The sequence below is a fragment of the Trichoderma camerunense genome (assembly GCF_050948025.1).
Source record: "Trichoderma camerunense strain CBS 138272 chromosome Unknown V8C40scaffold_16, whole genome shotgun sequence".
NCBI classification, from domain to species: Eukaryota; Fungi; Ascomycota; class Sordariomycetes; order Hypocreales; family Hypocreaceae; genus Trichoderma; species Trichoderma camerunense.
In genome coordinates this window covers 149,883-177,793 of record NW_028145354.1, presented here as the reverse complement: position 1 = coordinate 177,793, position 27,911 = coordinate 149,883, and the positions used below count along the sequence as shown (strand labels likewise).

Genomic DNA, 27,911 nt, shown 5'->3' with positions numbered 1-27,911 from the left:
TCATCATTCTTTTTTCCTTGTTCCCACTGCAAAACGCCTGCCTCAATGATACAGCTATGCTCATCTTCCCTCACCGAGATGTAACTCCCTTGACCTGTCCCTTGAGCGTCGGTTTATCGGCAAACACCACCTCCTGAATCCCCTCGTTACCGGCGCCAACTTCCAACCACTTGGCCAGCAAATCGTTGCTCTCCTTCGGCTTCACCGCGGCATCTCGCGTTCCCACCGTGATGTGCGCAACCTTATTCACGCACTCCCACTTGTTCTCCTCGTCGAAGAGACGGACAACAATAGCCATGATGCGGTCATCGAAAACAACCTATCAATAAAAGGTTAGTTATATGGACTTGAGCTTCACCGTGATATATATAGACTTACCCGCTCTAGCAACACGTCGCATCCGCCAAGTATAGCATCACCACCACCTGCAGCTTCATGAAGGTCGGTATACCGTTTCCACAACTCCGGGTACTGGGGCGCCGTCGCCTTGTGCATCAGCGTGACGTGGAACTGGCGCTGCACTCTTCTTGTATTCTTGAGCTGCCAGAAGAATCGCGATATTTCCGGACCGACCCCCTTGAATGCCTTGTCAAGGACCTTGTCAATCTGATCTCTTACCACATGCACGGACATATACTCGAGCCCCTTCTTCTTTGGCTGTGCCGCCTGCTGCTGTCGCTGTCCTTGCTTGGCGTCTTTCTTGCTGCCTCTATCGGGAATGGTGTGTTTAAAATCGGGAGCGTATGCAAGCGCATACTCCATGGCCTCGTCAAGCTTCTCAGGGCTTGGCACTTCCTTGAGTACGTTTGGTAGAGACAGATGAAGTTCATTGACAAGGGTTTCCAGGTTCACTCTGCTGCCAGCCGTGGGATCCAGATCAATGACCAGGTCGAAGCCTGCGTCCGGGGGAGAATTGGGGTTGCATTCCTCAAATCGCTTGATAAATCCCTCCATGACGTCCAAATATTTATCCTTATCAGTCGCCGCATGGATCGTCTGGTGGTTGTCTCCTCGCTCAATGATACGATCTTGAGTGATCCGGCGGATCTCATCAATTGTCTCTTCATCGTGTCGGAAATTCAAGCATACGATTCGTGATTCCACATTCTGTGCCTTGACATCGCCGATAAGCTGCTTTCTCTCGTGCCTCTGTGCATTGTTTCGGTCTGCATAAACAACTGGGTGCTCCTTCAATTCATCCATGAGGGCCTTGACAAACCTCGGCGGCCGTCCCTTGCCCGAAATGTTGTCGTTCTGGATGTGGCCCCAGCCAAAGAGATGCTTTAGAGCCAGCGCCAAGGTAGTCTTTCCGCAACCAATGGTGGCGATGGGTGCCAGGATTACGTCCTTAGTGACTTCCGACATCACTACACGATCCAAAAGGTCGAGGTTGGCGGCATCTGATCCTTTGATATTCTTGTATGCAAGGAAGTCGTCTCGTAGCTTGATGATGCCGTGATTTTGGTTGTAGAGTTTGGACAAATTCGGGTTGGCGACCAGCTGCTTTTTGGCATAGGTAAGATATTCCTCGGTGATTTTGATGTGCTTCTTAAACTTGGGTTGTTTTCCAGAGATCATGGCCTTTGTGCATTCGCGCCACTGTCTGTACATCAAATAAGGCTCCTCGAACTTGAACTTGAAAAACCAGTCTTGGTAGGGCAGTGCGGTATGATTGCGGGACATTTTGCATCGGATGACGAAGCCCTCGACATCACGGCCTGAATATGACCCCGTCTTGGCCACGTCCTCCAAGAATGTCTTTACCTCGTTCACATCCTCCATCACCAACAGATCTGTCTTGATAAACCCCCATCGGTCTGCAAACTCTTGGACGAAGTTGCTTGGGTAGGTTGCAAATTCAGGTAGGTTGAGGTTAATGCCGTGAAGGTAAAGTCCAGCTTTATCATTCTCATAGGCCAGAATATGCTCTTCAAACGAGTCGTCGCAAAGCTCTGCCACAGCAGTGATGTTTCGGGAACGCAGCTCTCGTGCCAGGTCCTCTTTGGTCTTGCCAACGGCAGCCAGCTGCTTCTCCAGTCGAATCTCTCCGGCACGCGCATGGCTAAGCTCGACATCGCTGCGGTCGCCAGTGGAATGCTTGCTGCAAACGAGGAGGGTGTCGTCTTCAAGGCCAGCTACGAAGATGATGCAGCCGTTCTCCTTGAGCGTCAACTCGTACGGCCCCTTTGTATTCTTGAGAACCACGTCCCATTTAGTCTCGTTCACTTCGTTGACATTGAAGAATTTGTCGTAGCCTCTGACGGCAATTTCCGGAACGTTTCTGTTGGTTTTTGTAGTAAAGAGGCCGCGGGCATATGTGGGAAGGCCCTTCTTCTTGTAGTCCCAGTCCTGCATTCTCCAAGAGTCGACCTCGATGCCATCTCGAGAGGACTTGATCTTGAAGGTAGTCTTTTTGCAGGAAAATCCACCATGTCGTTTGTCTTTTCGGGCTGCCTCCAGAGATGAAATCATCTGGGAGACAGCCGACACATCCTGCTCGACATACGGAGCAGCCATCTTTGCTCTTTGGACCTTGTCTGTGCTGATCAACCGGGCTGTTCGAATGACGTAGTTGTAGATGGGGGTAGAGAAGTTGTGAGATAGGAAGCCGTAAGACGTATGTCCAATTCGTAGCGCAAAGGTCATATACTGAGTTCTTCCCGGCTACCTTGTGCTTCTAGAGCTGATCCACGACAGCTAGAAGTGCTTGATGATCCAACTTTCTACCAGAGCTATGCCGCCGTATTAATACCGGTTCAGCTCGTCTCCCTCTTCGATGCAAGCAAGGCACACACAGCTACCCTTGCAGTAATATCCTGGCGGCTAGTCGCACCAAACACTGCCCTCTTTTTACTCAGCCCTGTAAGTTTGGTGAGTCAGACGCAGACTAAGCACAGAATTACTCCTCACCGAAAGGCTAATATCATGCACTGACCAACCAGAGGCCAGAGGGAGAATCGACCGGGATCTGCTTTGAGTCCTTGAATCGGATCGGATAGTGGCAGAGGTGAAAGTTTCTGGGTTCCTCAGGTGTTGATCTCTCTTTACACACGATGAATTCTTTTTAGCTCTTTGTGTGGGGTCAGTGGGCAAGTGCCCGACGCTTGTAGATCGCCTGGTGCCTGCTGAGCCGCTCACCTGTGCCGGATGCCTCTAGCGATGGAGCTCAGTAAAAACGCCCGCTACAACGGCCCCTAACCCTGAGTTACAGCGGCTACGCTTCAGCCATTAGGCAGGGAGCCCAGTCGAATTAATGGATGTCACCTGCATGGTGGGGGAGGGGCAACTTTGGACTGAGGTGCTCAATTTTTCTGGACAAAAATTCTACCCCTCCATAGCTACCAAATCAAATCCAAGCACCGACCAACGAATATCATCTGCGCAAGTAAAACTTCAATCATTCATCACGCTACACAGAAAGTCCATAACCGAATACGACCAGCTTCGATTCGAATATCCTCATGGCGTCGTCAAACCCCTTCCTCCTGGCAGCTGACAACAGCCCCGCGCTGCTGCCTCTTCTTCGAGAAAAGCCCGAGTTGGCATCAGGCCAGGACGAACACGGATACTCGCTTGTCCATGCCGCCGCCAGCTACAACCATCTGGATCTGCTTCGAACATTGATCCAAGAATTCAAGGTCGACGTCAACCTCAAGGACGAAGACAACGAGACCGCCCTGTTCGTCGTCGAGACCACCGACGCCGCCAAAGCTCTAGTCGAGCTGGGTGTAGACGTCTTGCACAGAGGCTTGGAAGGGCTGACAGCAAGAGAAAAGATTGAGGGAGAGGGCGATTTCCCCGAAGTTGCCGTCTATCTAGCTACCGTTGAATCCGAAAAGGCTGGCAAGGAGCTCGAGGCCAGCGCAGCTGAGTTCATGAAGAATGCCCCAGAAGGCATGAAGGTCACGGTTGGCACCATGGACGAGACGCAGGATATCCCCGCCGAGTTCGATCCAGAGTTCCGCCGCAGAATCGAGGAGTTGGCGCAGAGAGAGGACTTTAATACGGCTGAGGGCCAGGCGGATCTGCGCAAGCTGGTGGAGGAGGCCCTTCTTGACCAGGGATTGTCTGAGGAGCGAAATGTGCGGTCTAAGCAAGCCTAAGTTCCGTCCTTCCTCAGTCCTGACTTTTGGTCTCCCACATGAGAAATTCTCCCGCGCTCTCTGGCGGCCGAAGAAAACTCAATTCGTTGCATCCTCCAAGGATGTTGCGAGAAAAGGTCGTGCCGCTAAGCGCAAACCAAGATTGCGAGGGGCAGTTGGTGACTATGTCGACGAATAGGCTCCTTAACCAGCTCGAGGATAGGAATCCTTGCCAACTCAGCTTACAGACTTGCACCTGGGCCGCGGTGCTGTCTGTTTCTGGTGGCGCATATCGCGAGAGATAGGGGTCGATGTCATCCCCGGCTACAACACGAGGGCTTTCTAATCGGACCAGTGAGAGCCACTCGTACATCTCTGTTGCAGAATACTCAAGAGCTTCGCGATCTCCTTGCGCGAGGATAGTGGAGGATATCCTAAGGGGTATCTGATAGATTCCAGTATCTTTGGATAGCGTTGGTGAAGATGTCATTTCTGTCGCGTTGAGATCCTGCAATAAATCTACGCTCATAGCTAGTAGTGTGTCAGATCCCATAGATGAAGTTTATATAAATCGGCAAATAACAACGTGGAACAATATGAAGAGTACTTGTATGTGCACTTACCAGAGCTAGAGGCGTTGCAGACGAGCCATGTTACGGGCTGGTTCAATACATTTTTACATGTATACACCAGTCTGTCGAATCCTTTTCTCCCGTGTAGCATGGATTCACCTCTGAGGTTATATGATACTTCTGTAGGCCTGAATTAGCATCCAGGTATATAAAGAGCAAGGGAAAGTTCATTGATGTACTCCATCTGGGCTTAGATCCCCGGTCGCCTTTGATACCGTAAGGCTTCCCTTCAAGACCAGCGCGTTCATACGTCTCTCTATCGAGATATAGGTCCAGGTTTCCCTCTCGAAGAGTGAATAGATTTCCAATAGTCGTTTTGCCTTCGGAGAGCATCATGATGTTTCCTACGACAGATCAGCTTTGGAGCACGAAACTTGATGAGATGCTAGCTCAAGCCGAAAGAAATAGACTCACCTAGCTTTATATACTGAGTGAGAAACTTTGTTTCCAGCACCTGGCCCAGCGTCATGACGACTCTGTAGTATGCCGGGGCTTCACGCTCAGCCATCTTCTGTGCAACAGTCTCATAGATGTCCTGAGGAATGATCAAGTCAACCTGGTAATTATTGTGATTATTAGCAATATTACCTCATATGATACGATATTTAAGATTCCATGTCAAAGGATTGACTAACCTTGTGAATAAAGTCGAGATCTGATATCGCGCTCCAAGGCTTGCCTTTACTTGGAATCTGCCTAGGATCAACGTGTCCCATCGTGCCGTACGTGACGAAGCATTTTGGCGACTGGTATATCGACGGAGCCTGGTGTAGCATTGCTTATTCAATCAAATATGACGCTCAATTGACCAATTATGCCTATATCGAGAGTGAAATCGGTTCTATAAAACTGCGTGGTCAAGTCCTCAACTGTCGATTTTTAGAGGGAGAAGCTAAGAGTGAGATGGAGGTACAAGCGACAAAGTACCCGCCTAAAGCCAGTGGCTGCCGCATCCAGCCTGATAAGATGCAGTGGTGCTAAACTCATAATTTTTTTCCTCCATCATAGCGGGGCTACAATTTTCATAGACACTTGGCGATGAAATAGATGTAAAACTCATTCATTCTCTTTTTTTTATAAAGTTGTGGTAAATATCTCCTGGCTGAGCACATATAACTGCCTCTTACTAACTCTTATTTATTTATAGAAAATTCATCCTTCCATTGGTGTTAAAGAGGGCACAAAAAAGTCATAAGAAACTGCCATTCTCATTCCATTTTTCTGCAAACTACATAGACAGACATCCCGGCTTCACTCATGATACCCTAAAATCAACCACATCTCTTTCAACTCATACAAATCAGACATCAAATTATCATACAGAGCATAGACTTCACAATGGATTTTCTCATCAAGTTTGCTTCCGAGCACGAATCCTTCCGAGTGCCCGAAATTGAAGCCCTCGCAATCATCGAAAACCTAGACCTCAAAATCAAAGAATATGACCGTGAGGTAAGATGAAAAGCCACCACCACGCAACCTCTCTCATCAAAAACACATCCTCATTCTTCCCTTTCTACAGTCTCCATTCTGCGTCGTCCAACTCCCCTCAGTAGACGACGCAAAGAAGCTCCTCCGGCGCTCCGTCCTCGCCCACTCAATACACGAGCTCTGGGGAACCGCAAACACCCTCGACGCCCTCCACGAGGTCGTCAAATTGCAAACCTCCCACCTATGGCCCAAATACAAAGACTCCTCGTTCAAGTTCGTCGTAGACTCGTTTCAGGGCGCGCACACCAACAAGGAACGCCTCGCCCTCATCGACACGTTCAGCTACCTCCCCTTCGACGGCCCCATCCGCATGTCCAACCCAGACGACACATTCACCCTCTTCGAGTTCTGGCCCTTTAACAGCGTCCCCCTGAAAATCCAGCACCCGGATAGTGTTCGCCTAGGCCGCTTCGTCGCCACCTCGGCCCGCGACATCGTCCATAGATACGACCTCAAGAAGCGCGAGTACATCTCCACCACGAGCATGGACGCCGAGCTCTCCCTCGTCACGGCAAACATCGCCCTCGCCGGCCCTGGGAAGCTCTTTTACGATCCCTTCGTCGGCACGGGGTCCTTCCCCATTGCCTGCGCCCACTTTGGTGCCATCGGCTGGGGCAGCGACATTGACGGCCGTAGCATGCGCGGCGAAGGTAACAAGAAGAAGAGTCTGCCGGGAAACTTCGCCCAGTACGGACTCAAGCCCCAGCTAGGCGGCTTCTTCTCCGCAGACTTGACAAACACGCCCATCAGACGGAGAAGGGTCTGGGATGGCATCGTGTGTGATCCGCCATACGGTGTGAGAGAAGGCTTAAAAGTCCTGGGGTTGAAGAATCCTGAAAATGCCACATGGCTGATTGAGCTCGGAATAAACGAGTGGGAGTAAGTCTCTCCCTGAAAGAGCAAGAATGAAGATGGAGATGCCCTAACATTGCCTTGCAGATCACCCGACTACGTCCCTCCAAAGAAGCCATATAGCTTCCTAGCCATGCTCGACGACATCCTCGCCTTCGCCGCAGATACCTTAGTCGACAACGGCCGCCTAGCTTTCTGGATGCCCACGGCAAATGACGAAGAGCAAGAGATTCCCGTCCCTACACATCCCTGCCTCGAAGTAGTCGTAGTCTGCGTTCAAGTCTTTAACAAATGTATGCAACTTCATATCCCTGGCTTTTTATTTCGCTAACAAATTCTTCAGGGTCACGAAGGTTGATAACCTACCGGCGTCTGCCAGACTCTCAAGTATCAAGCACTGACCTAGAGGCACACGAGAAGAAAAGGCTTGAGGCTGCAGCCGCACACACAGGCACAACAGCAGACGACCTCAACCCATTCCGACGAGGTTATTTTAGAAAATTTGAGGCTGAATAATAAGACGCACATTTTATCTGTCAGACTATACGCTGCCCCCTTGGAACAACTCGCACCTCGTAGCTTATTCCCTCCTTGAAATGTCATTGGGTCCCATCTATTTCGTATTTCGTCACGTTATAGCTAACACACAACCTCATAACAGCTAGATATTCATTTCAAACCCGTGCAGTGCATCCCGACATACCTATACTAAACAGCCAGGCTCCTTGCACGCATGCTATGTATCCCGTAGAACACCGCTTCCATAATCAAATCCTCCCAAAAATAAAATATGTGAGAGTAAAAGCAAAGACAAAAAAAGAAAGACTTCCCTGTTGATGAGTCCCATAAATCACATCCGCTATTAATCAACAATACGAATATCCTCGCTTGGCATTACCGTAGCATTACCGAAACTCCATGGCACTGAAGCACCCCCTATCAGGAACATGCTTCAGTTCCAGCTGTTGAAACCTGCGCACGGGCCGTTAGTCTTAGTCTCGTCAAAGCGCATTGGAGTAGATGGCTTACTTTTCGCTTTTGGAGTGAAAATATATTCCGCTGATTTCTCCCTTGACCTGGTTGAAGCAGATGTAGTAGAAACCTTCGAAAGAGGCCCCAGTGATGGTTCTAACGCGGTGGTCAGGGACCAAGAAATGCTCTTTCCACCGCATAAAGATGTGGTCTCGTTGCGCAAGGTCAGTGATGGTCACTGGGCCCTTTCGAGCCATCTTCTGGTAAGGCCGAAAAGCGCTAAACTTGGACCAATGGCTGAGATCGACTTTGGAATTGGCGCCCCAGTCATCATGCTTGGTAAAGAAGTTATACTTGGTACCGATGATTTCTCCCTCAAAGTAGGTGGTGAGTGTTGGGTGGTCTTCGGTCAATCCTATAAGCAGGGGTCGAGGTGGTTAGCTATGACGCAATGTGGAAAATAATCGCCGACAGTGCTCGGGGCGAAACAAACCTTGGATACGCAAGTAGCCGCAGAGGAAAGATTCGCGCAGGTCAACATGTTTGATCTCGACTTGGACCTCGTAGACCTGTCTTTCGGATTGTTGCGTGCCGCGAAACTTGCTTCCGGGTCGGAGGAATGATGATGGTGAGATGGGGATTTTCTGCACATAGTGTAAGCACGCTACACAGGCCGAATTATCAATGCAATAGCAGCAGTCTTACTCGTAGGTTCGTGCAGTCAGATGGCATGGGGGGCGAGTCGTATTCATCCTCCTCCTCGAGCCTTTCCAATGAGTCGGGCTCACGTCGGAAGGAGCCCGGATTCTCGACTTGTAAATGTGCAGACAAGGTGGATGACTCTCGACTTAAGCGATCGGTTGCGGCAGCTCCTTGGTTCTTAAGATCATCATCACGTCCACTTGACATGGGAGATGTGGCAACCGTGCCGCTAGATGGTGGTCGGGGAGATGTAGTGTCCATGGGCGAGGCTCCCGCAGACGCCTGACCTTCTATTAACACCGAGTATTCTGTCGCAGGGCCGTCGCGAGATGATTCAGATGAATACGCTGTAGGAGAGGCAATGCTTGTCGCCGAGCTCTGGCTACTCTCCATATCTGAAGCCGGTCGCGTGGCGTCCTGTGCCGGTCGGGGGGATCGAGAGGAGTGTGGCTGGTCCTCAGGACATGTCGGAAAGTTATAGGGAGGAGGAGATGTTTGTTCAGGAGGCGGATTGGAGGATGGAGTCGGCATTGTGAAGATTGTGTATTGTGCTCGACAAATAGCGAGTCGGTCCGTGGCAGGCAAGGCTGGTGCAGGGAGCCGATGGAAGGAAAGAGCAGCGGTGCGCCGCAGAAGAAGTAAAGAGAAAAAAAAAAGACCAGGTCGGTTATCTTGGCCTCCGGGCTGCTCGTCTACCACGATTAGACGATAAGCGAGGATGTCTCAACCGCGCCGCCGTGCTGGGGGTTTGTGGGTTGTCCGAGAGCGGATCGAGCTGCGATGGCGGTGATGGTCCCAGATTGCAGCACAAGTACAGGTAGCACGAGGCCGGGAAGGGGGGATTCAGGGACGGGATGCAGCGTGCATCTCGCAATGGCACACGCTGGGAATTGTCGAGATGATGGAAGACGAGAGGCGGATCAACGGACACAGGTGGTGATGGGGGAATGAATGAGAAAAGCCACTGGACAAGATGAGATGGATGGCTTTTCTTCGGGAGGCAAAGTTGGGCTTTTGCTTTTGGCGTGCTGGATATCGCTGAAGACGGGACGTACCCGGTACTGTCAATAAGCGGCGCCCACTTGGGATGGCCGCAGTACGGGGGACCTGGATTCGATTTCTACGCCCAACTAGGTAGAACACGGCGGTGCCGATGAGGGGTACCAGCGCAAAGCAGGTTATTTACGTGGCAGACTTTGTACAAGTGAGAAGGGCAATGGTGACTATACTTCTGTCGAGTTTGGGAGAATTCGGGGCAAAAGCACATGCTGGAACGATGCCTTGCTCCGTATGTACCAAAGTATCTTGCACACAATGACAGCCCGAGAAGTCAGATGGAGATTTGCGGAGGTGCTAGTGGCATTGCAGCGTGGTCGGCCGGGGAAACGCTGTAGGTACTAATGCTGTACTTGAATAGCACGGGCTGGGTTGGGCAGCAGGGGAACTTCAGATGGATGTTGGAGTTCTTCCGCATTAGGCAGCTTATGCAGGTATCTAAAAGGGGTTACAAAAGACAAATATTGTGATGAACAGATAAACATCACGCACTGAATAAAGTCAATTATTTGACAACAGGCAGAAATAAAATACCGTTCTGACTGTCATCAATGCAACGGCATGTACTTGATGGCTACCAACTTGAAGCCACAAGGCAAGGGTGTGGATCAATGGCGGAACCATGTGCAGCCAAGTCCCACTCGAGTATCAAACACGCATGTTATCAGATCATGGCTTGATCAAGATTCAGCAGATGATAAAAGTAAAGCAAGGGGCCAGCGTGTCGTATTGACATCATGGAGCATGAATCATCCAACATATTCGACCTTTTCATTGCATACACAGCATCGTGATATCTGTACTCGAACATCGTACCATAGGCACCCAGGTAGGAACTGAATCATGCCAGCCCAAATAGTGCTGACCAAATATAAGACAGAGCCGCGTCTTGATGGGTGGAGGGGGAAAAAGTTACAAGAGACATTTTCCCGAGACGAGACATTAAAGACTTTAACAGTTGTAAGATTGAAATGCCCCATGGGAGGGCCGTTCTAGGGTACCCATACTGACTATATTCCCGGTATGCTGATTCATACAATTACCCATGGCTTCCACATGGCTTCCGCATGGCCCTGCTATTGAATCAATAAATTGCTTTTGCATTTCCCCATACGCCACCCTAGACCTGGAATTAATTCTCCCATGCATGTTGTTACCGTGAACACCTTGTGACAATCATGCGCATCGCCGATGCCTCATTGAGGCGACTGGGTATCATAACTCTGCGCTGCCCGTCTCTCCAGCATGCCGATGCCGGCTCAGATTGGTTTAATCTTGAAGTGGAGGGCTATCAGGCTGAAAACAAGCGCCTTCAGGTCTTGTACGAGGTAGTAAAAGACTCGGAGGCCCTCGGGGTCGGCTGATTCGGTGACATCAACCAATGATCCAATCTTGGCCGTCTATCGCAGAGGAGTCAGTCTCGGTGCCACTGCCATAGTATTCGAAAAACCTTGACGCAAAACAAACCTCGAATGAAATGTGATCTCCTCCCAATCGGATTTCCAGCTCCTGTCGGCCATCCTTGTTCTTCTGCGGCCACTTGGAATCGTCTTCCTTGATGATCTCGCTCTGCTTGACAATTCGCTTAATCTCCTCGATGACTGCGGAGCTCACACACACTGCAGATGTGTCGTTAGTGTTTCCAGTTCTTCCATCGGCAATACTACCAAGTGAAAACCACAAAGGGTAATCCATTTAGTGTTGGGTATAGCGCTTCCTTACTTTCTTTTCGAATCAAGCTGTCGTTTCTGTAGTTGGAGTTGTTTGCATATCTAGCGACTGCGCTGCGGCCATCTCCTACAACGCGAAAGTCGAATTCTATCGTCCTTGTTAGTATCCAGAAGTTGAGCCTCGGCGGATGGCTGTTGAGGTGGTGGTCGTACCCAAGAATTCGTGGCCGAAACGGCCCATGTGGCCCGAGCTGCGCACATAATCAGTAACTGTAGCAACAGCTGGTCAGACGCAGTCCACAGGAAATCACCTACTAGTATCGGATGTAAAATTGGTCGTTTGGGGCCGCCATAGCTGCTGTTGAGTGAGGCCTTGTCGAGTTGCCAGGGCTAGATCCAAAGTCGCGAGGCTGCGGCGAAACAAATCCATAGGACAGCTCCGTCACTGGATGGTGGGGCACGGCAGAAATCAATGGGCGGTGAAGCCACGACAGGTACGAAAGCACTGCAATGCGTACGAGTACAAGGGAATAGCTCCATCACGTGAGCCCCCACGCCCGCCTCCAACGTGCTGCTTAGTGCCACCTGTAACCAGCGAGCCATCGCCAGTGAAGAGCCAGATTGTCTGAAGCAGACGCAGCCTAACACCTAACAGCAACAACATCCTCCAGACGCCCGCCCGCTCTCCAGACTCTTCGCGGCGACTCTGGCAGCTCGAGCCTTGGAATTGGTGCTGTTGCGACTCTCCGGCACATGGCTCTGGTGAGCTCTGCGATATTCGAAGCTCCTCCCGCTCTCTCTTGAGGCCCCTTATCCTCCCCGCAGCCTCGACTCGACTTGCTGAGCCAGATCTATACAATACAATTACACAGCCGGATACACCATGTCTGGGTTCCTCGAAAATGCCTACAGCCTGGTGCACCAGGACAATGCCTCGGACGTGCCCTCCCTCTCCGACCTGCGCATGCAGCTGGAGAAGGGCACCGACGAGAGCAAGGTCGACACCATGAAGCGTATCCTGACCATCATGCTCAACGGAGACCCGATGCCGTCACTGCTCATGCACATTATCCGATTCGTCATGCCCTCCAAGTACAAGCCGCTCAAGAAGCTCCTCTACTTTTACTACGAGATATGCCCCAAGCTTGACTCTGCTGGAAAGCTGAAGCAGGAGATGATTCTAGTCTGGTTAGTCAAGCCCATCCTTTACTTGCAATTGGCAAGTGTCATGAGCCATTGGAATAAACCTCGAATTGACTGACCATGGTGTTAGCAATGGCATCCGAAACGATTTGCAGCACCCCAACGAATACATCCGAGGCAACACCCTCCGTTTCCTTTGCAAGCTTAGAGAAGCAGAGCTCATTGAGCCTCTCCTTTCTTCAGCGCGATCCTGCCTTGAGCACCGACACGCCTACGTCAGGAAGAATGCAGTCTTTGCAGTCGCCTCCATCTTCCAACACTCACCATCTCTTATTCCCGACGCCGCGGAGCTGATCGCAACCTTTTTGGAGAGCGAGACCGATGCCACATGCAAGAGGAATGCCTTCGCAGCGCTCGCCAGCATCAACCACGATGCCGCCCTTTTATATCTCAGCTCCGTCTTTGACGGAATTCCCAACGCCGAAGAACTGCTGCAATTGGTCGAATTGGAGTTTATCCGCAAGGACGCTGTGCAGAACTCTCAGAACAAGGTACGACCCCTACGCAGCTACTCATAAGGATCTCCTAAGCTAACAGAGATAGGCTCGATATCTGCGATTAATCTTTGATCTCTTGGAAGCCGGCGCATCTACTGTCGTCTACGAGGCGGCGTCATCGCTGACAGCCTTGACCAACAACCCCGTCGCTGTCAAGGCCGCGGCGTCCAAGTTTATCGAGCTAAGCATCAAGGAGGCCGACAACAACGTCAAGCTCATTGTCCTTGACCGGGTCGACCAGTTGCGCCAGAAGAATGAGGGTGTCCTAGACGACCTTGTCATGGAGATTCTGCGAGTTCTCAGCAGCACAGACATTGACGTCCGCAAAAAGGCCCTCGAGCTGGCCCTGGCCATGGTTTCTAGCAAGAATGTCGAGGAGGTGGTCCTGCTGTTGAAGAAGGAATTGTCCAAGACGGTTGACCAAGAGTATGAGAAGAATACCGAGTACCGATCCCTCCTAATCCACTCCATCCACCAATGCGCCATCAAATTCTCAGAAGTTGCCGCCAGCGTTGTGGAGCTTCTCATGGACTTTATCGCCGATTTCACAAACACATCTGCTGTTGATGTCATCAACTTCGTCAAGGAGGTCGTCGAGAAGTTCCCTGAGCTCCGAACCACCATTGTGCGCCGTCTTGTATCAACCCTTAGCGAGGTGCGAGCTGGCAAGGTCTATCGTGGTATTCTGTGGATCATTGGAGAGTACTCTCTGGAGGAGAAGGACATCCGAGATGCTTGGAAGGGTATCCGTGCAAGCTTGGGAGAGATTCCCATTGTTGCTTCAGAGCAGAGGCTGCTGGAAGAGCAGGATGGCGACGAGAAGAAGGACGACCAGATCAACGGCAATTCGAAGCCCTCTGCGCCAACCGGCTCCCGCAAGGTGCTGGCCGACGGTACATATGCGACCGAGACTGCGCTCACTAGCCAGTCGTCCGCCGCCGCCAAGCTGGAGGCTGTCAAGGCCGCCCAGAAGCCGCCCTTGAGACAGCTCATCCTGGACGGAGACTACTACCTGTCAACGGTTCTGTCTTCAACGCTGGTGAAGCTGGTCATGCGCCACTCAGAAATCTCAGCCGAGCAGGCACGAACCAACGCCCTCAAGGCCGAGGCCATGCTCATCATGATCTCCATCATCCGTGTTGGCCAGTCTCAGTTTGTCAAGGCGCCCATTGACGAGGATTCCGTTGACCGAATCATGGCCTGTGTGCGCTCCCTTGCCGAGTTCAAGGAGAAGAAGGAGCTGGAAGCAGTGTGGCTCGACGATACCCGCAAGGCATTCCGAGCCATGGTTCAGGTCGAGGAGACCAAGCGGGCCGCCAAGGAGGCTCGTGAGAAGGCCAAGACTGCCATTCAGGTCGACGATGTCATTCCCATTCGTCAGTTGTCTAAGAAGAACGCCTCTGACGGCTTGGATGAAATCGAGATGGACTTGGAGAGGGCAACTGGTGGCGAGGGCGGCGCTGAGGACCTCACATCCAAGCTCAGCCGTGTTGTCCAGTTGACTGGTTTCTCCGATCCCGTGTATGCCGAGGCATATGTCAAGGTCCACCAGTTTGACATTATCCTGGACGTTCTGCTGGTCAACCAGACCACCGACACCCTTCAGAACCTGTCTGTTGAGTTTGCAACCCTGGGCGACCTCAAGGTTGTTGAGCGACCGACCACGCAGAACCTGGGCCCCCACGACTTCCACAATGTCCAGTGCACCATCAAGGTCTCGTCAACAGACACGGGCGTCATCTTTGGCAATGTGGTGTACGACGGCGCGCACTCTACTGACACCAATGTTGTCATTCTGAACGACCTACACGTCGACATCATGGACTACATCCAGCCCGCTACCTGCACTGAGACGCAGTTCCGCACCATGTGGACAGAGTTTGAGTGGGAGAACAAGGTCAACATCAACTCCAAGGCCAAGTCACTACGCGAGTTCCTGGATCAGCTCATGGCCTGCACGAACATGAACTGCCTGACACCCGAGGCCAGTCTCAAGGGAGACTGCCAGTTCTTGAGCGCAAATCTGTACGCTCGCAGTGTATTTGGTAAGTACAGCTACAACCCTTTGAAGCATTATCTCTACATGCTCTCTAAACGACACGTTTACTAACTGTTTCCCCCCGCAGGCGAGGACGCGCTGGCCAACTTGAGCATCGAAAAGGAAGGAGAGGACGGTCCCATCACAGGCTTCGTGCGCATAAGGAGTAGATCACAAGGCCTGGCCCTCAGCTTAGGCTCACTAAAGGGTCTGAATAAGATTGGCTCAACGGCTTAGACATAGGAACAACCCGATACCGGAAGGAAGAAAGAAGACTTAAAGATACACACAACGCACACACCACCAAAAAAATTTAGATAATCTTACGAATCCCTTTTTTATTACTTGTTTCTTCTTCTTTGCGTATTTTCATGAGGGAATGCTGCCTTCTTCTTTCTCCTATTCGTTTGTAGAACCGGTTAGATGGTGGTTTGTGCGGAGGTGTTTTCTTTGCTTTTTTTACCTATATTCTCTATTCATATCTTTTAACGACGGAAGGCAAAAGAAGGGATTCGGAGGGTAGGCAGGGATTGGGAGTAGTTGTATTCCTATGTCGATCTTCTACTGGAGAGTTGGGAATAAAAAAAAAAGGAGGGGCAAAAATGGGAAGATGTGATGAAAATGCCATAAGGGGGGCGGGTTTAGTTGCGTGTACTGTTTTTGATGTAGGCGGAAATCTTGACAGCATTTAAAAAAGATATTGTTTTGTTTCTTGTGTTAAAAGCTTTATGACTACCTTGAAAATTGGCAGCAAAATATCGATTAAATAGTATAGTATTTGTAGCGTTAAAAACCGTGATGAGTAGCTTTGTATGCTTCCCCTCCAACAGACAGACCAAAAAAAAGTTCTTTAGATACAGGCCCGTGCCATTTGCTCTCGTCTGTGTCGTCCGCTGCTGCTCTTCCTTGCCGTTGTCGTCATATGTACTTTGGCAGTAGTGTAGTGTATTTTGTGTGGGTATAAATAAGAACGATCTTGTGCAAATGATAATGGAAAATAAAATAAATACTCCGTTGAAACTCCCAGTTCGCAGCGTTGAGAAGAAGATGAAAAGAAGAAGAAAGAAATATGGGGTATTATCCAGACGAGGCCAAAGGAAATCGAATATGTGCGTAAGAGATTAGGAAACTCTCAGGTAGAGAGGATGTGAAGTTTAAGAGGAAGAAGAAGAGGAGGTAGTAGGATGGGGTCATCGGTTGAAAACCAAGGCGTTTATGACGTGGCCGGCGTGCCAGCCCTGGGCTTCGAGCGAAGAGTTTTCCTTGAGCATCTTGCCCATGTATGCCAGGCGGATCTTCTTGTCTGGGGGAAGCTGTAAATGTAAGTGTTAGCTGACCAATACAATAAGAAACGGTAATACAGCGACAAGGAGCAACTCACTGTTGACTGTTCTGTAATCTTCTTAATGACACTCCGCACGCTGTCTGTTTTGGCCACGGTGACTTTAATGTCCCGGCCCGTCTCGCTCAACCGTGCGCGGAAAGTGACCATCTCCCGCTCGTCCAGCACTCCCTTGCCCTTTTCCTCCCTCCTCCGCTCGGCCTCTTCCGAGTCAGCGTCGTCGTCATCCTCTCCGGCGGTTTCTTCGCCCGCAGTCGATCCGTCGCCCTTGGCATCCGGGTCTCGGTCGTCCGCCAAGTTGTCCGGGTCTGCCACGACCCATTCGGGCAGCGCATACAAGTTGCCCAGAGCATCGTACGCACCATTCACAAGGTTGCCCGTCGGCAGGGAAATCTCGGCGGCCGTGAGAATGGTCTGGGCCGTAGCTAGGGCATTGTCCTCGTCCTGAGAATCCTCCGGGTTGGCCTCCCACAGCACCTGCAGCGCGGCATGCAGCGTCTGCCAGATCTCGGGCCGGCAGACGACTCTGGTGTCGAAGAATTCGGCGCGCTCCTTGACGAGATCACGGCGAGTCCACACTCGCTGGGTGGATGTCCATCGGTGGCGGCGCAGCGGCCTGTTGATGTGCTGGTCGAGAGGGCGAGGGTCCCGACGGCGGCGGTGGTGATGGCCCAGGGCAGCGGCTTGCGGGTTGCTGGATATGATTCCCTCGGGCAAGGTCAAGGGCGGTGGATTGATGGCGCGAGAGGAGGCATCGGGGACGCCTCCGGGATAGGGCGAGTTTGGACCCGCGGAACGAGAGAAGCAACAGCCCTGGAGAAGCGCATCGCAGTTAGTGATTTATAGTGTAGGGAGAAAATGCAAATGGAGAAGAGGAAGAGGGTATTTTGCGCACCATGATGTCGCCTTGGGTGGTGGTTTGCTGAGCTTTGCCTTGCTTTGCTTGTGGCGTCTCAGCTCGCAACGCTTCGCAACGAGAGGGTGGATGAAGAGCTGGCCAACGCCATACCAGATCTGGCTGCGAATGCCAGACACCAGAGAGTCACACAAGTTGGCCAGAGGGGAGTAAGAATAGAAACAAAATAAAATTAAAAATAAAGAAAAGAAGCCAAGGCAAAAGGACCGAGCGAAGAGTAAACGGGAAACCTCAGCCTCTTTGAAGCCTTTTGGTTCTTGGTTCCAACTGCGGGACAAACGAAACGACCGGCCGGGTTGGAGCTTGTCGGGAAACGGCGCAGCTGACTGGCGCTGCACCAGCGCAACTCTGTTGTGGCTGTGAGGGAGGGAAAAAAGGCTATCTTTTTGGGCCAGGCCAGTGGGGGAAAAGCTTTTTGGGATGGATGTCGAGCCGAAGTGTGTTGAGGTTTTTGGAGGAGAACTGACAGGACCGGGGTTCGGGGGAATAAGAGAGAGAGAGAGTGAGGTGAGAGTGACAATGACAAGGTATTAAACGCCGACGAGGTTGTGTATCTCCGGGTTATCTGCAGCGGGGAGTTGTGCAGTGTGCAATGTGCAATGAATTGATGAATTAATTGTGATTGAATTAGATACTCTGTAGATAAGGTAAGGTAGATGATTAAACGAGCTGGTGAATACGAGCAGACAGGACAAGACAAGACAAGGCGAGAGAAAGAACCAAAGATGGCCATTTACACGTGCTGGCGGATGCGACAAATGAGATCAATGGATCGATCCGCTGAAGCTCCAAGCCGGGCCCCGTTTGTCAGCGAGCTCTAGGCGAGAAGACCCGCCATATCCGCCCACTGAACCGAACCGAACGCATCCACTGAAGCTTCAGGGCCAACAGAGCCCAAGGTAGACAGATGGCGCGCGCTACTCGGCCAGATTCCATCGCCTAGAGGGCTTCGTATGTATTACGAGTACATGTATTGAGTTGCTGATTCATCAAAGGACAGCCAAGGGACGCAAGCCATTGATGAGAGGCTGATGATGATGATGCTTCCATGCGTTCTGGTGGCGGCGCATGTCCATAATAAAAGCTTCCATGGGGGCCGCGTTGACGTAGTTGCTTCAATCTTACAGGTACAAAGAGAGCGTTTACTCAGTATCAATCATTGAGGTGTTGCCTACTAATCTACATACTACCTAGTAGATGTAGTGCTAATGTAGTGTAGGGGGTTCGTTAGGATACATCATCTATCCATTCATTCTCATTGCACAGATAGACAGATTAGACTATCCAGTAGATACAGCATCTGCGCGTAATTGACATGCACAACACAGACGCTTGCTCTCCCTTGCAGGTGGATCAACAGCCAAGCAAAATTCATGAAAAATGATCCACCGGCAGGCAAGGCCTTGTCACCGAGCCCGTTCTGCTCGTGCACTCACCGTGATTGATTTGGGTACCTCAGGTTCTCACCGAGGAGCTCCAGGTTAGGTCGAAACTGACTGTGGCAATCTTCTGCTAGCAATCCTCTATACTACATCCCTTCACTTGATAATGCACAATCATCTTCATCTAATGCCTTGAACATCAGCCATCCATGATAGCGTCATTTATTCATTTGTTTTAGCATCCATCTGCATCTTCAAAACAGCATTCGGCCCCCACCGCAAGTCAGATGTCATGCTCAATGACCAACTCATCTATTTCATGACACGACAAGATATTTCACAAAGCATACTAATCAAGTGAAGAGAGGGACGAGACCATCCAACAGCCATGGAGGCCATCACAGGGCAACACTTTTTCTTCCATGACCAGCCGGTAAGTCGCGTAATGGCATGAAAAAAGAGACAAGAATCATCATCTCTCCGCCACTTCATCATAAAAAGTCATCATCAAAGCACATTCTAACCAACAAGTCAGGAACACGCTGCCGAAAAAGACTCTTGCCACTTCTGCCAGCTCCGCGCCTTTCCCATTCACCAAACCACCCCCGTCACCATCGTCAATGCCAAGGACCAGTCCGTCATCCCGCCCAACTTCCGCTTCATAGACCGCATGGTCCTGGGCCAGGGCGTGGAGCCAGCTGAGGATAGTTTCCGCAGCGGATGCTCATGTGAAAGCGACGGCGAGTGCCAGTACATGGGATGTCTCTGCCTCGCCGACCTGGGGGAGGAAGAGGGCAGCAGCAGCGATGAAGACGAGGACATTCACGCGAATGGAGCCAATGGTGATGGACCAGAAGCAGGGCGTAAGGATAAGGTCAAGCAGAAGAGAAAGGCATATGCCTATCATACGCACGGGGCTAAAGCAGGGCTTTTACGGTCCAAGATGCTCAACTCCAAGGAGCCGCTATACGAGTGCCACGCGGGCTGCTCATGCTCCAAAGACTGCCCCAACAGGGTCGTTGAACGCGGGCGAACCATTCCGCTGCAAATCTTTCGTACCGACGACAGAGGATGGGGTGAGTCACTTTGGTTATTCACCAACAGCATCTTTCCTTTGAGCGTGTTCGCTAACCTCTCAAACAGGAGTCCGCACCCAAGTAGCCATCAAAAAGGGCCAGTTCGTCGACCGCTACCTCGGCGAAATCATCACCTCCGCCGAAGCCGACCGCCGCCGCGCCGCCTCCGCCGTCTCCAAGCGGAAAGACGTCTACCTCTTCGCCCTCGACAAGTTCACACACCCGGAGTCGCTGGACCCGCGCCTCAAGGGCCCGCCGCTCGAGGTCGACGGCGAGTTCCTCTCGGGCCCGACGCGCTTCATCAACCACTCGTGCGAGCCCAACCTGCGCATCTTTGCGCGCGTGGGCGACCACGCTGACAAGCACATTCACGACCTTGCGCTGTTTGCCATTCGCGATATTCCGCGTGGCGAGGAGTTGACGTTTGATTATGTCGATGGGGTGACGGAGGATGGGGGAGGGATGGAGGGTGCGAGTGCGGGGGATATGGCCAAGTGTTTGTGTAAGAGCCGGAAATGTAGGGGATATCTGTGGTGAATCTGTTCTTTTTTCTTTTTTCATTACCATCTGTTTCCAGTTTAAGCTAAATACGTAGATCAATGTCAATGAACTTCTTCATCTGTATATAGACACTCGGTGAATGCGTCTCGAAGGGTCTGGTCAAGTTCTACATGAGGCCGAACAAGAGCAGCACAAGTATCCGTCCGCATCCTCAAATATTCAACCACTTAAACGGCAATCTGCAGGAGATTCTTGTTAAGGGACACACGCCATGAGAATTAAAGTTCAGCGGGAGTTCCTGTTTGGCGGCATTAGTACGCCGTTGGTCTCAACACAACGCAACGCAACACAACTCGTCTCCCTACGACTTCTCCTCTTCGCATCTATTCACCACCTTCAAAGTGGAACAACGGGCAGCTTCATATCTTGACATAGAGTCTTGTTTGCAGCCAGGGCTACATGTTCAAAGCGTCTGTGTGCTTTACCGTCGCCGAACACGCAGAGTGTAGAGCACATGGCCGGATGCGGCCTCACCATGTCTACATCCACCTCCATGTGGCGGTTTCTCTACAAGAGTATAAAGTGAGCTAGGAGAAGCTTCACTTACATGTGGGAGCAGAAATACAGAGTGCAAAGCCTACAGTTCTTACACAATGAGCACGCCACCTAGTAGCGACCGCATCTCCTCTTCGCCTCCTAGCCCCGTGGCTCTCACACTCCGCCGTCGAGAACGAGACGAGAGACGACGCCGGGAAGAGCAGTATTCGCACGGCCGGCCTCTTCCCTCACAGAAGCTATGCGGCAATGAAGAGTGCGTGTTGCGCTGCTGCAACGTCTTTAAGACGACCCGCTTCTACCTGCCCGACTACCTGCTGGGCGACAGGGAACGAAGCGTGGACGATATCCTGGTAAAGGACATCCAGACGCACTTTGCGTACCTCGCAGCTACACGGATATGGCCCTCCATCGAAAAGCAGAGCGATGTGCTGCTCAAGGCGCAGTCGATTGAGGCCTTTGCTACCTCGCCACCTGTGAGAGCAGCGTATCTCGACTTTCGATATCTCTGCCAAAAGAACGACCTCAATTTTTCCATAGAGTCCCGCTTACGAGAGACGCTCTCAGTGACGATGCCTCGGTTCCGCAGCCTCATCGAGACGTTGGACACGGCAAGACTAGACGACGACTACACCGAGCTGGTTGTCCATCGTACGCTGCAACCTCCTCACCAGGCTGACAAGGCGGCACAAACAGACAGATCGCTGCCATGGACGCAGGAAGGATGCGTGATGCGGTTCTTGCTGATGAGTGAGCTCTGGCGATGCTACGACGAGAGACATATCCGACAACGCGGCTGGGCGTGGAAGCCTTGGATCGTGGCCGAGTTGCTTTCAGCGGTGCTTTTGCATTATTGGTTGCTGGACAGGGAGAAGTGTTTCGAGAGGGTGCCTTGCCGAGGTAGTGAGCAGTGTGACGAGGTTTGGCAGGATTGGCTGGACAAGTATCCGCTGCTGCTGGGCGACTCGAGTCATGACGATGATGAAGATGAGCCGGATCAAGGCGACAGCAAGAAGAGTCCCGATCTGGTGCCCAAACCAATTGGCCTCATCAAAGGTCTGGATCTGGACAAGGACGTTGGATATGTTGGAGGAGTTGGAACGGCTGCTAGAGGGCCGTTATGGAGGGACATGAGGCAGAAGCACGGAGATGAAGGGCTGCCACAGCATTGATGAGAGAGAGCCTCGTATGTGCTGTAATAAGGTGGTTAGTATTTGAGTACCTATTTAGCGAATCGTGAGCCTTTTTTTTTCATTAGTTTTTCGCTGGCTGTGTTCGGCTATGAGGGAAGAGGGAACTTTTGGATTGCCGAAAGGGACTGGAAACATGGAAAGCCGTGCCCGTTTGCGGTGGTCTGTGTGTCTTGACTGAGAGCGGTAAAATCCGGGCAGCCGGTAATTGACGGCATTCAGAGCCTCACTAAGAAAAGCAATAATAACAACAATAATATCATTTCATTTTTTCAAAATTTTGTTATCAGTTTGCATGAAGAAAGAATTCGGCAACGGACGCCGGGAAAAGGGATTTCGGCGTGTTAGGTAGGCAGTGGTCACACGATTGTTGGCGCACTGCCAGGGGAAATCAGGCGATGGGTATGCAACAGTGCAACCACACAATAAGCAGCGGCAGACAAAAGAGACGGCCTCTGCCGATGAGGACAAGGGCAAGTACCGAAGAGATGTGCGAGTTAGTTACCTTAGTTTGAAAGAGATTTTCAAAAGATGTGACAACACATGCATGATGCATACATGCAGCCAGTTTCAACTACGACTAAGATACTCGCCCTCATTCTTCATACCTTAGTACAGACATCGACTAAGACTCGGCCATGTAACATACACAACTCCTGTATATTGCTCTTGTAAATGAAACAGCCTCTCATAACCTCGGACCAAGCTCCCAAGGCTCCCTCCTTACCCCACAGGTCCGCCCATCAATGCCACCCTCCCCGCGTTCTCCCGTCGAATCGGACGCCGCGGCTAATTGTCCCATCTCGCTCTAATGGTTCGACCAGTGGCTCTACTATTACATCGAAGTATGGCCACCCCAAACCAAAAAGAAACGCACATGCCACGCCAATGTGACGGAAGGAAATTGGGGAACATGGACACAGTTTTAGTCCCCGGGGCACTTTCTCACATGATTTCTTGTTTTCTTGATGTAGTTAAGGAGCTGAGCCACTCTGTCCTTCTTTTTAATATAGACCTGGTGGCGTAAGCTACGAAATAAATTCGAGGTGTTTTAGACGAAGCTTCTCTTTACACACTGAAGCTGCTGCTGCAACCATCACCAACACACATACCACATACCTCACGCAACACAACAACACCATCACATAACACGAGCAAATACCCCTCGCTCGAACTTGTTGCAAAAAACACTCTCGCCTCTATTTCCATAAATCACATACTTCGGCAAACATGAATCCAACAGTCAGAGGCTTCTCAACCGCCGCAAGAGTGCACCCGCCCTTTTTGCCACATCTCCGCCCATCGCCGCGCCGAGCCCCGATCCGACGCTGGTAAGCACTCTCTCTCACGTCCTCTCTCACATCCCCCCCAATATCCCATATCAACAAAACAAAAATAAAAAATAAAAAAAATAAAAAATAATGCTAATAAATAATTCATCAAAAAGGCTAAAAACTGCCGCCGTCATCACCGCCGTCGGATACGCCTCAAAGACCTACTTCGACGCCACCCGCGCCCAGCGCCGCGAAAATGCCCTCGCCCTCGAGCACGACTCCGCCGAGAGGCAGCGCATGATGGAGAATTTGTATGGCGGGCGGGAGAGCTTGGAGGATTTGGAAAAGGGCGTTGCTGAGTATGGCAAGCGGTAACCACTGAAGAAAAAAAAACGACTAAAAAAACAAGAACAAGGCATGAATTCTAAGGGGTGCGTGCCTTGCACAAAACGTCGAGGCATTTGGGGAGATTTGCATCAGGGCTAAGTGCGCCCTTGAGCGAAGCATACATGGGAGTTTTATTATATACACTGGCTGGGCATTGCTATCTTTCTTTTGTTTGATGGACTGAAAGGGAACTGGGGAATGGAGTTTTCGAGCCTGGCATTCATACATATACATATACACATCCGCTGTGGCGGAGAAATTGAAGGCATATATGGCCTCATGGCCAACTTCATTACAATTTCACATCCTCGACTGCAAGTTTTTCCATACATTTTCTTTTTACATAAACACAGGCGAGGATCCATTCGCTGTGCATCGCAAACCTAGCACTTGAGGGCAAAGTTCCGCTATTCTTTGTCGAACGTTGCTAGCAGTAAAAGGTAAAAGCGGTTGTCAATGCGGCTCTCTCAGCCGTAGCAAACCAAGCTGGCAGTGTTCATGCCAGAAAATCATAATAGTCCTTCGCCAAAAGCCCCCCTGCAGAAAGCGCAGCTTCATCTCCTCAACCCCTCATACTTCACTCCGCCTCCACAGTCAGCATTCACCGCGAGCAACAACAGATGCATGAAGCTCAGCGTCTCATACCACCCTAGCAAAGTTCTCTCCAACCCTCGTCTTCTCCTCATAAATCTTTTCTCATGGGCCACCAAGCTCTTTGCGCTTCATCTTGGATCTCGCAGACATGGCTTCCGACAACTTCCTCGCAAACCCCTTGGAAATTTGCGCCACAAACTTGGGCCTGTGCATCACCTCTTCCATATAGGCGTCCCAAGCCTCGTAAGAGATGCCTTCGACAAAATACTCAATAATGTGCTCCGACAGCTCCTTTTGCAACGCATGGCCGTGCTCAAGTGCCTCATATCCGTCCGCAAAATCTCTCATTAGCGCCTTTTGCTGCTCCTCATCCAAGAACGAGCGAAACAAGGCACGGTGACCGTCTCCGATGCTCGTTTTGATGCACTTGAGCATAAATTCGCCCATTTGGGTGCTTAGAAACCGATCGCATAGCTTGTACACCTCTATATAGTCCCGGAGTGGCGTGCGTAGTGCCTTGGCCTCGGGATTCATGGAGGGGGCTGGGGGCGTGTGCGGCATGATGGATGAGTAGCTGTATGCCACGCCCAGGTAAAAGGCCAAGTACCGGGGCTCGATATCATCAAAGCGAACCACGCCATCCGACTCGGTGAATGGCTTGGACAGGCAGGTTTCGAAGTATTCCGAATGTTGCTTCAGGACACTCGTGTGGACCTTGAATGTTTCGTTTTTGCAGATAATTTCAACTGATGGCTCGTCGGATCTGTGTTTGTTTCTTAGTTAGTTTTAACTAACAGCTGGGAAAGAGTGGCATAGACATGACTGCTTATTTCGAAGACAGACGATAGGAGGAGGAATAGAAGGACACAACGGCATCAGAGTCACTAAAACGATGCTAGGAAGGACATGGAAACGGATACGTACGCGAGGAGCCAGGCGGTGCGATAATCAGCGAGAAGCACCGACGTGGTTCTATCATCGGACTGCGCGGCTCTCGGCCTCTTTCTCGCCGGCGCCATAGCAAGAAGCAGACGATGTGAAATGCTATCGATGGGGTGGTATTTGCTATAGAGATGCAGAGATGGAATAGCTTGTGGTGGAGAGAGGTGCGTGACTCTTTGGTTGTGGGCGTGAGCCCTGGTGGGTGTGAAAGCTGAGATGTGTGCCTGAGTAAATTCTTAACCGCCTGGAGATATTTAATCAGTGGCCAGAGCGTTTCGGAGCTCAAACGGCCATTGTTGACTACCCCGTTACGAGGGTAAAGTGAATGGTTGATAATGGGCCCCCACGGAGGGTGGTGGGTGAATCCCCTTTTGCTGGAGCTTCAATCGAGGCATACCGGAGGGCCAGCTGGCTGACAGTTGTCAGAGAAACATGCCAGCTCACACACATCTCCAACATAGTATCGTGGGCGTTTAGGTAAAAAAACACCACATTTCAGGGACCATGGCCTCCTTGGTGTGCTCTGCCATTACCGTGCCCTGACCTTGCGAATCACCACCTTGCTTCCCTCCAGGTCCCAGCCAACCCCGTCAGCCTGCTTTAGGTCTAACCACTTTGACCCCGTTGTCTTTTCTAAAAAGTCCAACTCGACCGAAAAATACGTTCTTCCAAAGCATTTGAGAGTGTGCATTCTCACATCCCCTTCTGCCCACTCCATAATCTTTGCCCGATGCCCATCTACACTCCGTTTCACTTTCTGAAACAGGACATAGTTGTCGTGCGTCAACGCTGTTAGTGCTGCGTTTACTTTGGAGTCCTTTAACTCATATCTCCGTCGCAGCGCAAAGGCTTCTGCCAACTCCCCACGTCGACAAGCTGTATCCAGTACCAGGTAGCCTACTACCTCTTGAAGTTCGACAGATGTGAGGGGCTGCTGCGGGTGGATCGAACGCAGCAAGTGAAGAATAGCCGGGTGATAGGATTCGGGATGCTTGACTAATATGGAGAGTCGAATGCAGAAGAGATAGGCTTGGGCAGCAAAATCATCAGCCCGCTTCGTGGCGACAATGCCCTCTCTAAGTTTTCTCAGAGCCGCCATGACATCGGACAGAGCCTTGGTGTTGGCAGGGCTTTGAAGCTTTTCATGATCGACTGTGGGTAGAACAGGCCGAGAGCTAGCAGGAGTAGAGGATGGTTTTGATGATGATATTTCCAGTGACGAGAACCTCCGTAGCAGTTCGTCCCGCTGACCTGCATCGGAGCAAAACGTCATGTAGCGCTCCACTATCTTGGTGTAGTAGTTTTCTTGAGTCTTGAGGTCCAGTAACCTGGTATGTAGTGGTTAATGACATGTTTTTGGTAGGTAGCACACGTATAAGCCATCAATGAATTCACCTGGTGTCGCCCTTGGATGGGAGCCCGATGCTTTCCAGGGGGTCTTGCTCCACGGGCTTGAGGCGGCCCCACGGGCCCGACGAATTTCTGCCACCTCTATTCGGCATTATGAAATGGACATGGACATGGACATGTATTTGCAGAAAGAACAACACAAGTAATAAATCAAAGGCTCAGTAGATGTCGCTTACTGTGAGTGAGATGTGCAAGTAAAACAAGAGATGAAGTTCCCCGCCAGGGCAGCTGCAGGCAGTGGGGATTCAGGTTATCTAATCAGTGATTCTGCGGGAGCAAGAGCAACCACGACGACGCATCATGCCTGAGCCAACCAATTTTGCAGAATATGGCAAATAAACGATAAGCGACAAATGAAAACCATTCCTACTAGGTAGGTATGTAATCAACTATTATAGGTAGTTATGATTCTCTTCATGGTGGGATTTGATCATACAAATGTGCAATTTTTACACATGAGGCTCTATCTCCCAGAGACTAGCTCATAACTTACCTATGTCATGCATGATGCCTTTCACATTCGCACTATTCCAGAGGTTGTTTTACATGCAAAACAGCTTATCAAATTTTGATAATTCGGAATACCGTCTATTTGACCCCAATTCAGCGTATAGGCCAAGATGCCATCGTCGTATTATCGTATTACCCCAACTGCCAAGAAGCTGCGGGAAACATCGGCAGAGAACCACTGCAGGGGCAAAATCGTCGGCCGAGGCTATGTCTGCTCATACCATCAGTACCAAGGGTTGAACGCATCAGCATTATGTACAAGTTTGTAAAAATAATCAAACTACAATCTCCGGACGCAAATACGAGTAATGGTCTGAATAAGCGGTGTATCCATTCCTGCACCTCGTGCACAGGTCTAGGTGGGCACTCTTATAGGAGTCCAGTTCCGAATGGCCTCCCGCGCCGGGCCGGCTCAAAAGTACCTGCATTGGAAGAAATCGGGACGGCAGGCTCCATCTCGAAATTATCGACTACCCCAAATATCCACAATCATGGCGATGACATGCGGAGTACGAGAACAAGGGAGAGGGAGAAGAAGAAGAAAAAGCTATTGAGATGAGGTATAGTGCAAATTGTGTGCTTTGCTATGTATATGCGTGGCCGTGCGTGAATAGGTAGACACAACACAGCAAATGCG

General features: G+C 50.9%; 14 protein-coding genes across 14 annotated transcripts; 6 read left to right on the top strand and 8 right to left on the bottom strand.

The window, feature by feature from the left end:
• Positions 1 to 70: 70 nt before the first annotated feature.
• Positions 71 to 2,517, bottom strand: V8C40DRAFT_276592 (tRNA ligase; the record flags this gene model as incomplete). The annotated part of the gene is made up of 2 exons (XM_083220864.1): positions 71 to 319; positions 379 to 2,517. The coding sequence occupies 2 exons, from the start codon at positions 2,515 to 2,517 to the stop codon at positions 71 to 73; spliced, it is 2,388 nt and encodes a 795-aa protein (XP_083070072.1).
• Positions 2,518 to 3,340: 823 nt separating this feature from the next.
• V8C40DRAFT_252296 (uncharacterized protein) lies at positions 3,341 to 4,716 on the top strand. Its single transcript, XM_083217364.1, has one exon. The coding sequence runs from the start codon at positions 3,462 to 3,464 to the stop codon at positions 4,101 to 4,103; it is 642 nt and encodes a 213-aa protein (XP_083070071.1). The 5' UTR covers positions 3,341 to 3,461; the 3' UTR covers positions 4,104 to 4,716.
• On the bottom strand, positions 4,117 to 5,958 carry V8C40DRAFT_276591 (ribonuclease P 40kDa subunit; the record flags this gene model as incomplete). The annotated part of the gene is made up of 6 exons (XM_083220863.1): positions 4,117 to 4,613; positions 4,706 to 4,834; positions 4,894 to 5,058; positions 5,129 to 5,270; positions 5,350 to 5,478; positions 5,947 to 5,958. 6 exons carry the CDS (start codon positions 5,956 to 5,958, stop codon positions 4,117 to 4,119), a joined length of 1,074 nt encoding a protein of 357 aa, XP_083070070.1.
• A 94-nt stretch (positions 5,959 to 6,052) lies between these two features.
• On the top strand, positions 6,053 to 7,573 carry V8C40DRAFT_276590 (tRNA (guanine-N2-)-methyltransferase; the record flags this gene model as incomplete). Its single annotated transcript, XM_083220862.1, has 4 exons — positions 6,053 to 6,166; positions 6,237 to 7,084; positions 7,145 to 7,350; positions 7,401 to 7,573. 4 exons carry the CDS (start codon positions 6,053 to 6,055, stop codon positions 7,571 to 7,573), a joined length of 1,341 nt encoding a protein of 446 aa, XP_083070069.1.
• Positions 7,574 to 7,811: 238 nt separating this feature from the next.
• On the bottom strand, positions 7,812 to 9,386 carry V8C40DRAFT_67867 (glucose-induced degradation complex subunit VID24). The gene is made up of 4 exons (XM_083223300.1): positions 8,735 to 9,386; positions 8,523 to 8,673; positions 8,087 to 8,444; positions 7,812 to 8,029 (listed from the first exon to the last, which is right to left on the bottom strand). The coding sequence occupies exons 1-4, from the start codon at positions 9,260 to 9,262 to the stop codon at positions 7,963 to 7,965; spliced, it is 1,104 nt and encodes a 367-aa protein (XP_083070068.1). The 5' UTR covers positions 9,263 to 9,386; the 3' UTR covers positions 7,812 to 7,962.
• Positions 9,387 to 10,395: 1,009 nt separating this feature from the next.
• Positions 10,396 to 11,913, bottom strand: V8C40DRAFT_252287 (Mago nashi protein). Its single transcript, XM_083217363.1, has 5 exons — positions 11,773 to 11,913; positions 11,671 to 11,708; positions 11,510 to 11,605; positions 11,255 to 11,406; positions 10,396 to 11,187 (listed from the first exon to the last, which is right to left on the bottom strand). Exons 1-5 carry the CDS (start codon positions 11,808 to 11,810, stop codon positions 11,047 to 11,049), a joined length of 465 nt encoding a protein of 154 aa, XP_083070066.1. The 5' UTR covers positions 11,811 to 11,913; the 3' UTR covers positions 10,396 to 11,046.
• V8C40DRAFT_67936 (uncharacterized protein) lies at positions 10,452 to 11,048 on the bottom strand. Its single transcript, XM_083223301.1, has 2 exons — positions 10,795 to 11,048; positions 10,452 to 10,736 (listed from the first exon to the last, which is right to left on the bottom strand). Exons 1-2 carry the CDS (start codon positions 10,934 to 10,936, stop codon positions 10,537 to 10,539), a joined length of 342 nt encoding a protein of 113 aa, XP_083070067.1. The 5' UTR covers positions 10,937 to 11,048; the 3' UTR covers positions 10,452 to 10,536.
• Positions 11,914 to 12,065: 152 nt separating the features above from the next.
• V8C40DRAFT_252283 (coatomer subunit beta) lies at positions 12,066 to 15,882 on the top strand. Its single transcript, XM_083217362.1, has 4 exons — positions 12,066 to 12,645; positions 12,731 to 13,151; positions 13,204 to 15,202; positions 15,284 to 15,882. Exons 1-4 carry the CDS (start codon positions 12,341 to 12,343, stop codon positions 15,430 to 15,432), a joined length of 2,874 nt encoding a protein of 957 aa, XP_083070065.1. The 5' UTR covers positions 12,066 to 12,340; the 3' UTR covers positions 15,433 to 15,882.
• V8C40DRAFT_252282 (ubiquitin domain-containing protein) lies at positions 15,830 to 18,183 on the bottom strand. The gene is made up of 3 exons (XM_083217361.1): positions 17,433 to 18,183; positions 16,577 to 17,350; positions 15,830 to 16,508 (listed from the first exon to the last, which is right to left on the bottom strand). Exons 1-3 carry the CDS (start codon positions 17,433 to 17,435, stop codon positions 16,386 to 16,388), a joined length of 900 nt encoding a protein of 299 aa, XP_083070064.1. The 5' UTR covers positions 17,436 to 18,183; the 3' UTR covers positions 15,830 to 16,385.
• Positions 18,184 to 18,656: 473 nt separating this feature from the next.
• On the top strand, positions 18,657 to 20,529 carry V8C40DRAFT_252278 (SET domain-containing protein). The gene is made up of 3 exons (XM_083217360.1): positions 18,657 to 19,268; positions 19,371 to 19,911; positions 19,979 to 20,529. Exons 1-3 carry the CDS (start codon positions 19,224 to 19,226, stop codon positions 20,446 to 20,448), a joined length of 1,056 nt encoding a protein of 351 aa, XP_083070063.1. The 5' UTR covers positions 18,657 to 19,223; the 3' UTR covers positions 20,449 to 20,529.
• V8C40DRAFT_252276 (uncharacterized protein) lies at positions 20,346 to 22,451 on the top strand. The gene has a single exon (XM_083217359.1). It carries the CDS (start codon positions 21,066 to 21,068, stop codon positions 22,137 to 22,139), a length of 1,074 nt encoding a protein of 357 aa, XP_083070062.1. The 5' UTR covers positions 20,346 to 21,065; the 3' UTR covers positions 22,140 to 22,451.
• Positions 22,452 to 23,340: 889 nt separating this feature from the next.
• Positions 23,341 to 24,213, top strand: V8C40DRAFT_252272 (uncharacterized protein). The gene is made up of 2 exons (XM_083217358.1): positions 23,341 to 23,488; positions 23,605 to 24,213. The coding sequence occupies exons 1-2, from the start codon at positions 23,388 to 23,390 to the stop codon at positions 23,804 to 23,806; spliced, it is 303 nt and encodes a 100-aa protein (XP_083070061.1). The 5' UTR covers positions 23,341 to 23,387; the 3' UTR covers positions 23,807 to 24,213.
• On the bottom strand, positions 24,204 to 25,555 carry V8C40DRAFT_67706 (uncharacterized protein). The gene is made up of 2 exons (XM_083223298.1): positions 25,337 to 25,555; positions 24,204 to 25,175 (listed from the first exon to the last, which is right to left on the bottom strand). The coding sequence occupies exons 1-2, from the start codon at positions 25,429 to 25,431 to the stop codon at positions 24,515 to 24,517; spliced, it is 756 nt and encodes a 251-aa protein (XP_083070060.1). The 5' UTR covers positions 25,432 to 25,555; the 3' UTR covers positions 24,204 to 24,514.
• Positions 25,556 to 25,859: 304 nt separating this feature from the next.
• Positions 25,860 to 27,191, bottom strand: V8C40DRAFT_67751 (uncharacterized protein). The gene is made up of 2 exons (XM_083223299.1): positions 26,750 to 27,191; positions 25,860 to 26,682 (listed from the first exon to the last, which is right to left on the bottom strand). The coding sequence occupies exons 1-2, from the start codon at positions 26,854 to 26,856 to the stop codon at positions 25,884 to 25,886; spliced, it is 906 nt and encodes a 301-aa protein (XP_083070059.1). The 5' UTR covers positions 26,857 to 27,191; the 3' UTR covers positions 25,860 to 25,883.
• Positions 27,192 to 27,911: the final 720 nt, after the last annotated feature.

What these genes read in the sequence shown, in the direction of transcription:
- V8C40DRAFT_67867 (XM_083223300.1), bottom strand. Translation starts at nt 9,262, where the DNA reads ATGCCGACTCCATCCTCCAATCCGCCTCCTGAACAAACATCTCCTCCT. An exon ending in CTGACTGCACGAACCTACGA is followed by an intron (nt 8,674 to 8,734) that starts GTAAGACTGCTG and finishes CACTATGTGCAG; the next exon opens with AAAATCCCCATCTCACCATC. An exon ending in CGGCTACTTGCGTATCCAAG is followed by an intron (nt 8,445 to 8,522) that starts GTTTGTTTCGCC and finishes CCCTGCTTATAG; the next exon opens with GATTGACCGAAGACCACCCA.
- V8C40DRAFT_252287 (XM_083217363.1), bottom strand. Translation starts at nt 11,810, where the DNA reads ATGGCGGCCCCAAACGACCAATTTTACATCCGATACTA. An exon ending in TTTCGGCCACGAATTCTTGG is followed by an intron (nt 11,606 to 11,670) that starts GTACGACCACCA and finishes CAAGGACGATAG; the next exon opens with AATTCGACTTTCGCGTTGTA. An exon ending in GAGATCACATTTCATTCGAG is followed by an intron (nt 11,188 to 11,254) that starts GTTTGTTTTGCG and finishes CCTCTGCGATAG; the next exon opens with ACGGCCAAGATTGGATCATT.
- V8C40DRAFT_67751 (XM_083223299.1), bottom strand. Translation starts at nt 26,856, where the DNA reads ATGCCGAATAGAGGTGGCAGAAATTCGTCGGGCCCGTGGGGCCGCCTC. An exon ending in CCATCCAAGGGCGACACCAG is followed by an intron (nt 26,683 to 26,749) that starts GTGAATTCATTG and finishes ACTACATACCAG; the next exon opens with GTTACTGGACCTCAAGACTC.
- V8C40DRAFT_252283 (XM_083217362.1), top strand. Translation starts at nt 12,341, where the DNA reads ATGTCTGGGTTCCTCGAAAATGCCTACAGCCTGGTGCACCAGGACAAT. An exon ending in CAGGAGATGATTCTAGTCTG is followed by an intron (nt 12,646 to 12,730) that starts GTTAGTCAAGCC and finishes CCATGGTGTTAG; the next exon opens with CAATGGCATCCGAAACGATT. An exon ending in TGCAGAACTCTCAGAACAAG is followed by an intron (nt 13,152 to 13,203) that starts GTACGACCCCTA and finishes TAACAGAGATAG; the next exon opens with GCTCGATATCTGCGATTAAT.
- V8C40DRAFT_67706 (XM_083223298.1), bottom strand. Translation starts at nt 25,431, where the DNA reads ATGGCGCCGGCGAGAAAGAGGCCGAGAGCCGCGCAGTCCGATGATAGA. An exon ending in CGCACCGCCTGGCTCCTCGC is followed by an intron (nt 25,176 to 25,336) that starts GTACGTATCCGT and finishes AAACAAACACAG; the next exon opens with ATCCGACGAGCCATCAGTTG.
- V8C40DRAFT_252278 (XM_083217360.1), top strand. Translation starts at nt 19,224, where the DNA reads ATGGAGGCCATCACAGGGCAACACTTTTTCTTCCATGACCAGCCG. An exon ending in TTTTCTTCCATGACCAGCCG is followed by an intron (nt 19,269 to 19,370) that starts GTAAGTCGCGTA and finishes CCAACAAGTCAG; the next exon opens with GAACACGCTGCCGAAAAAGA. An exon ending in TACCGACGACAGAGGATGGG is followed by an intron (nt 19,912 to 19,978) that starts GTGAGTCACTTT and finishes CCTCTCAAACAG; the next exon opens with GAGTCCGCACCCAAGTAGCC.
- V8C40DRAFT_252276 (XM_083217359.1), top strand. Translation starts at nt 21,066, where the DNA reads ATGAGCACGCCACCTAGTAGCGACCGCATCTCCTCTTCGCCTCCTAGC.
- V8C40DRAFT_252282 (XM_083217361.1), bottom strand. An exon ending in AGATTACAGAACAGTCAACA is followed by an intron (nt 16,509 to 16,576) that starts GTGAGTTGCTCC and finishes TTACATTTACAG; the next exon opens with CTTCCCCCAGACAAGAAGAT.
- V8C40DRAFT_67936 (XM_083223301.1), bottom strand. Translation starts at nt 10,936, where the DNA reads ATGCATGGGAGAATTAATTCCAGGTCTAGGGTGGCGTATGGGGAAATG. An exon ending in GCATACCGGGAATATAGTCA is followed by an intron (nt 10,737 to 10,794) that starts GTATGGGTACCC and finishes CAACTGTTAAAG; the next exon opens with TCTTTAATGTCTCGTCTCGG.
- V8C40DRAFT_252272 (XM_083217358.1), top strand. Translation starts at nt 23,388, where the DNA reads ATGAATCCAACAGTCAGAGGCTTCTCAACCGCCGCAAGAGTGCACCCG. An exon ending in CGAGCCCCGATCCGACGCTG is followed by an intron (nt 23,489 to 23,604) that starts GTAAGCACTCTC and finishes TTCATCAAAAAG; the next exon opens with GCTAAAAACTGCCGCCGTCA.
- V8C40DRAFT_252296 (XM_083217364.1), top strand. Translation starts at nt 3,462, where the DNA reads ATGGCGTCGTCAAACCCCTTCCTCCTGGCAGCTGACAACAGCCCCGCG.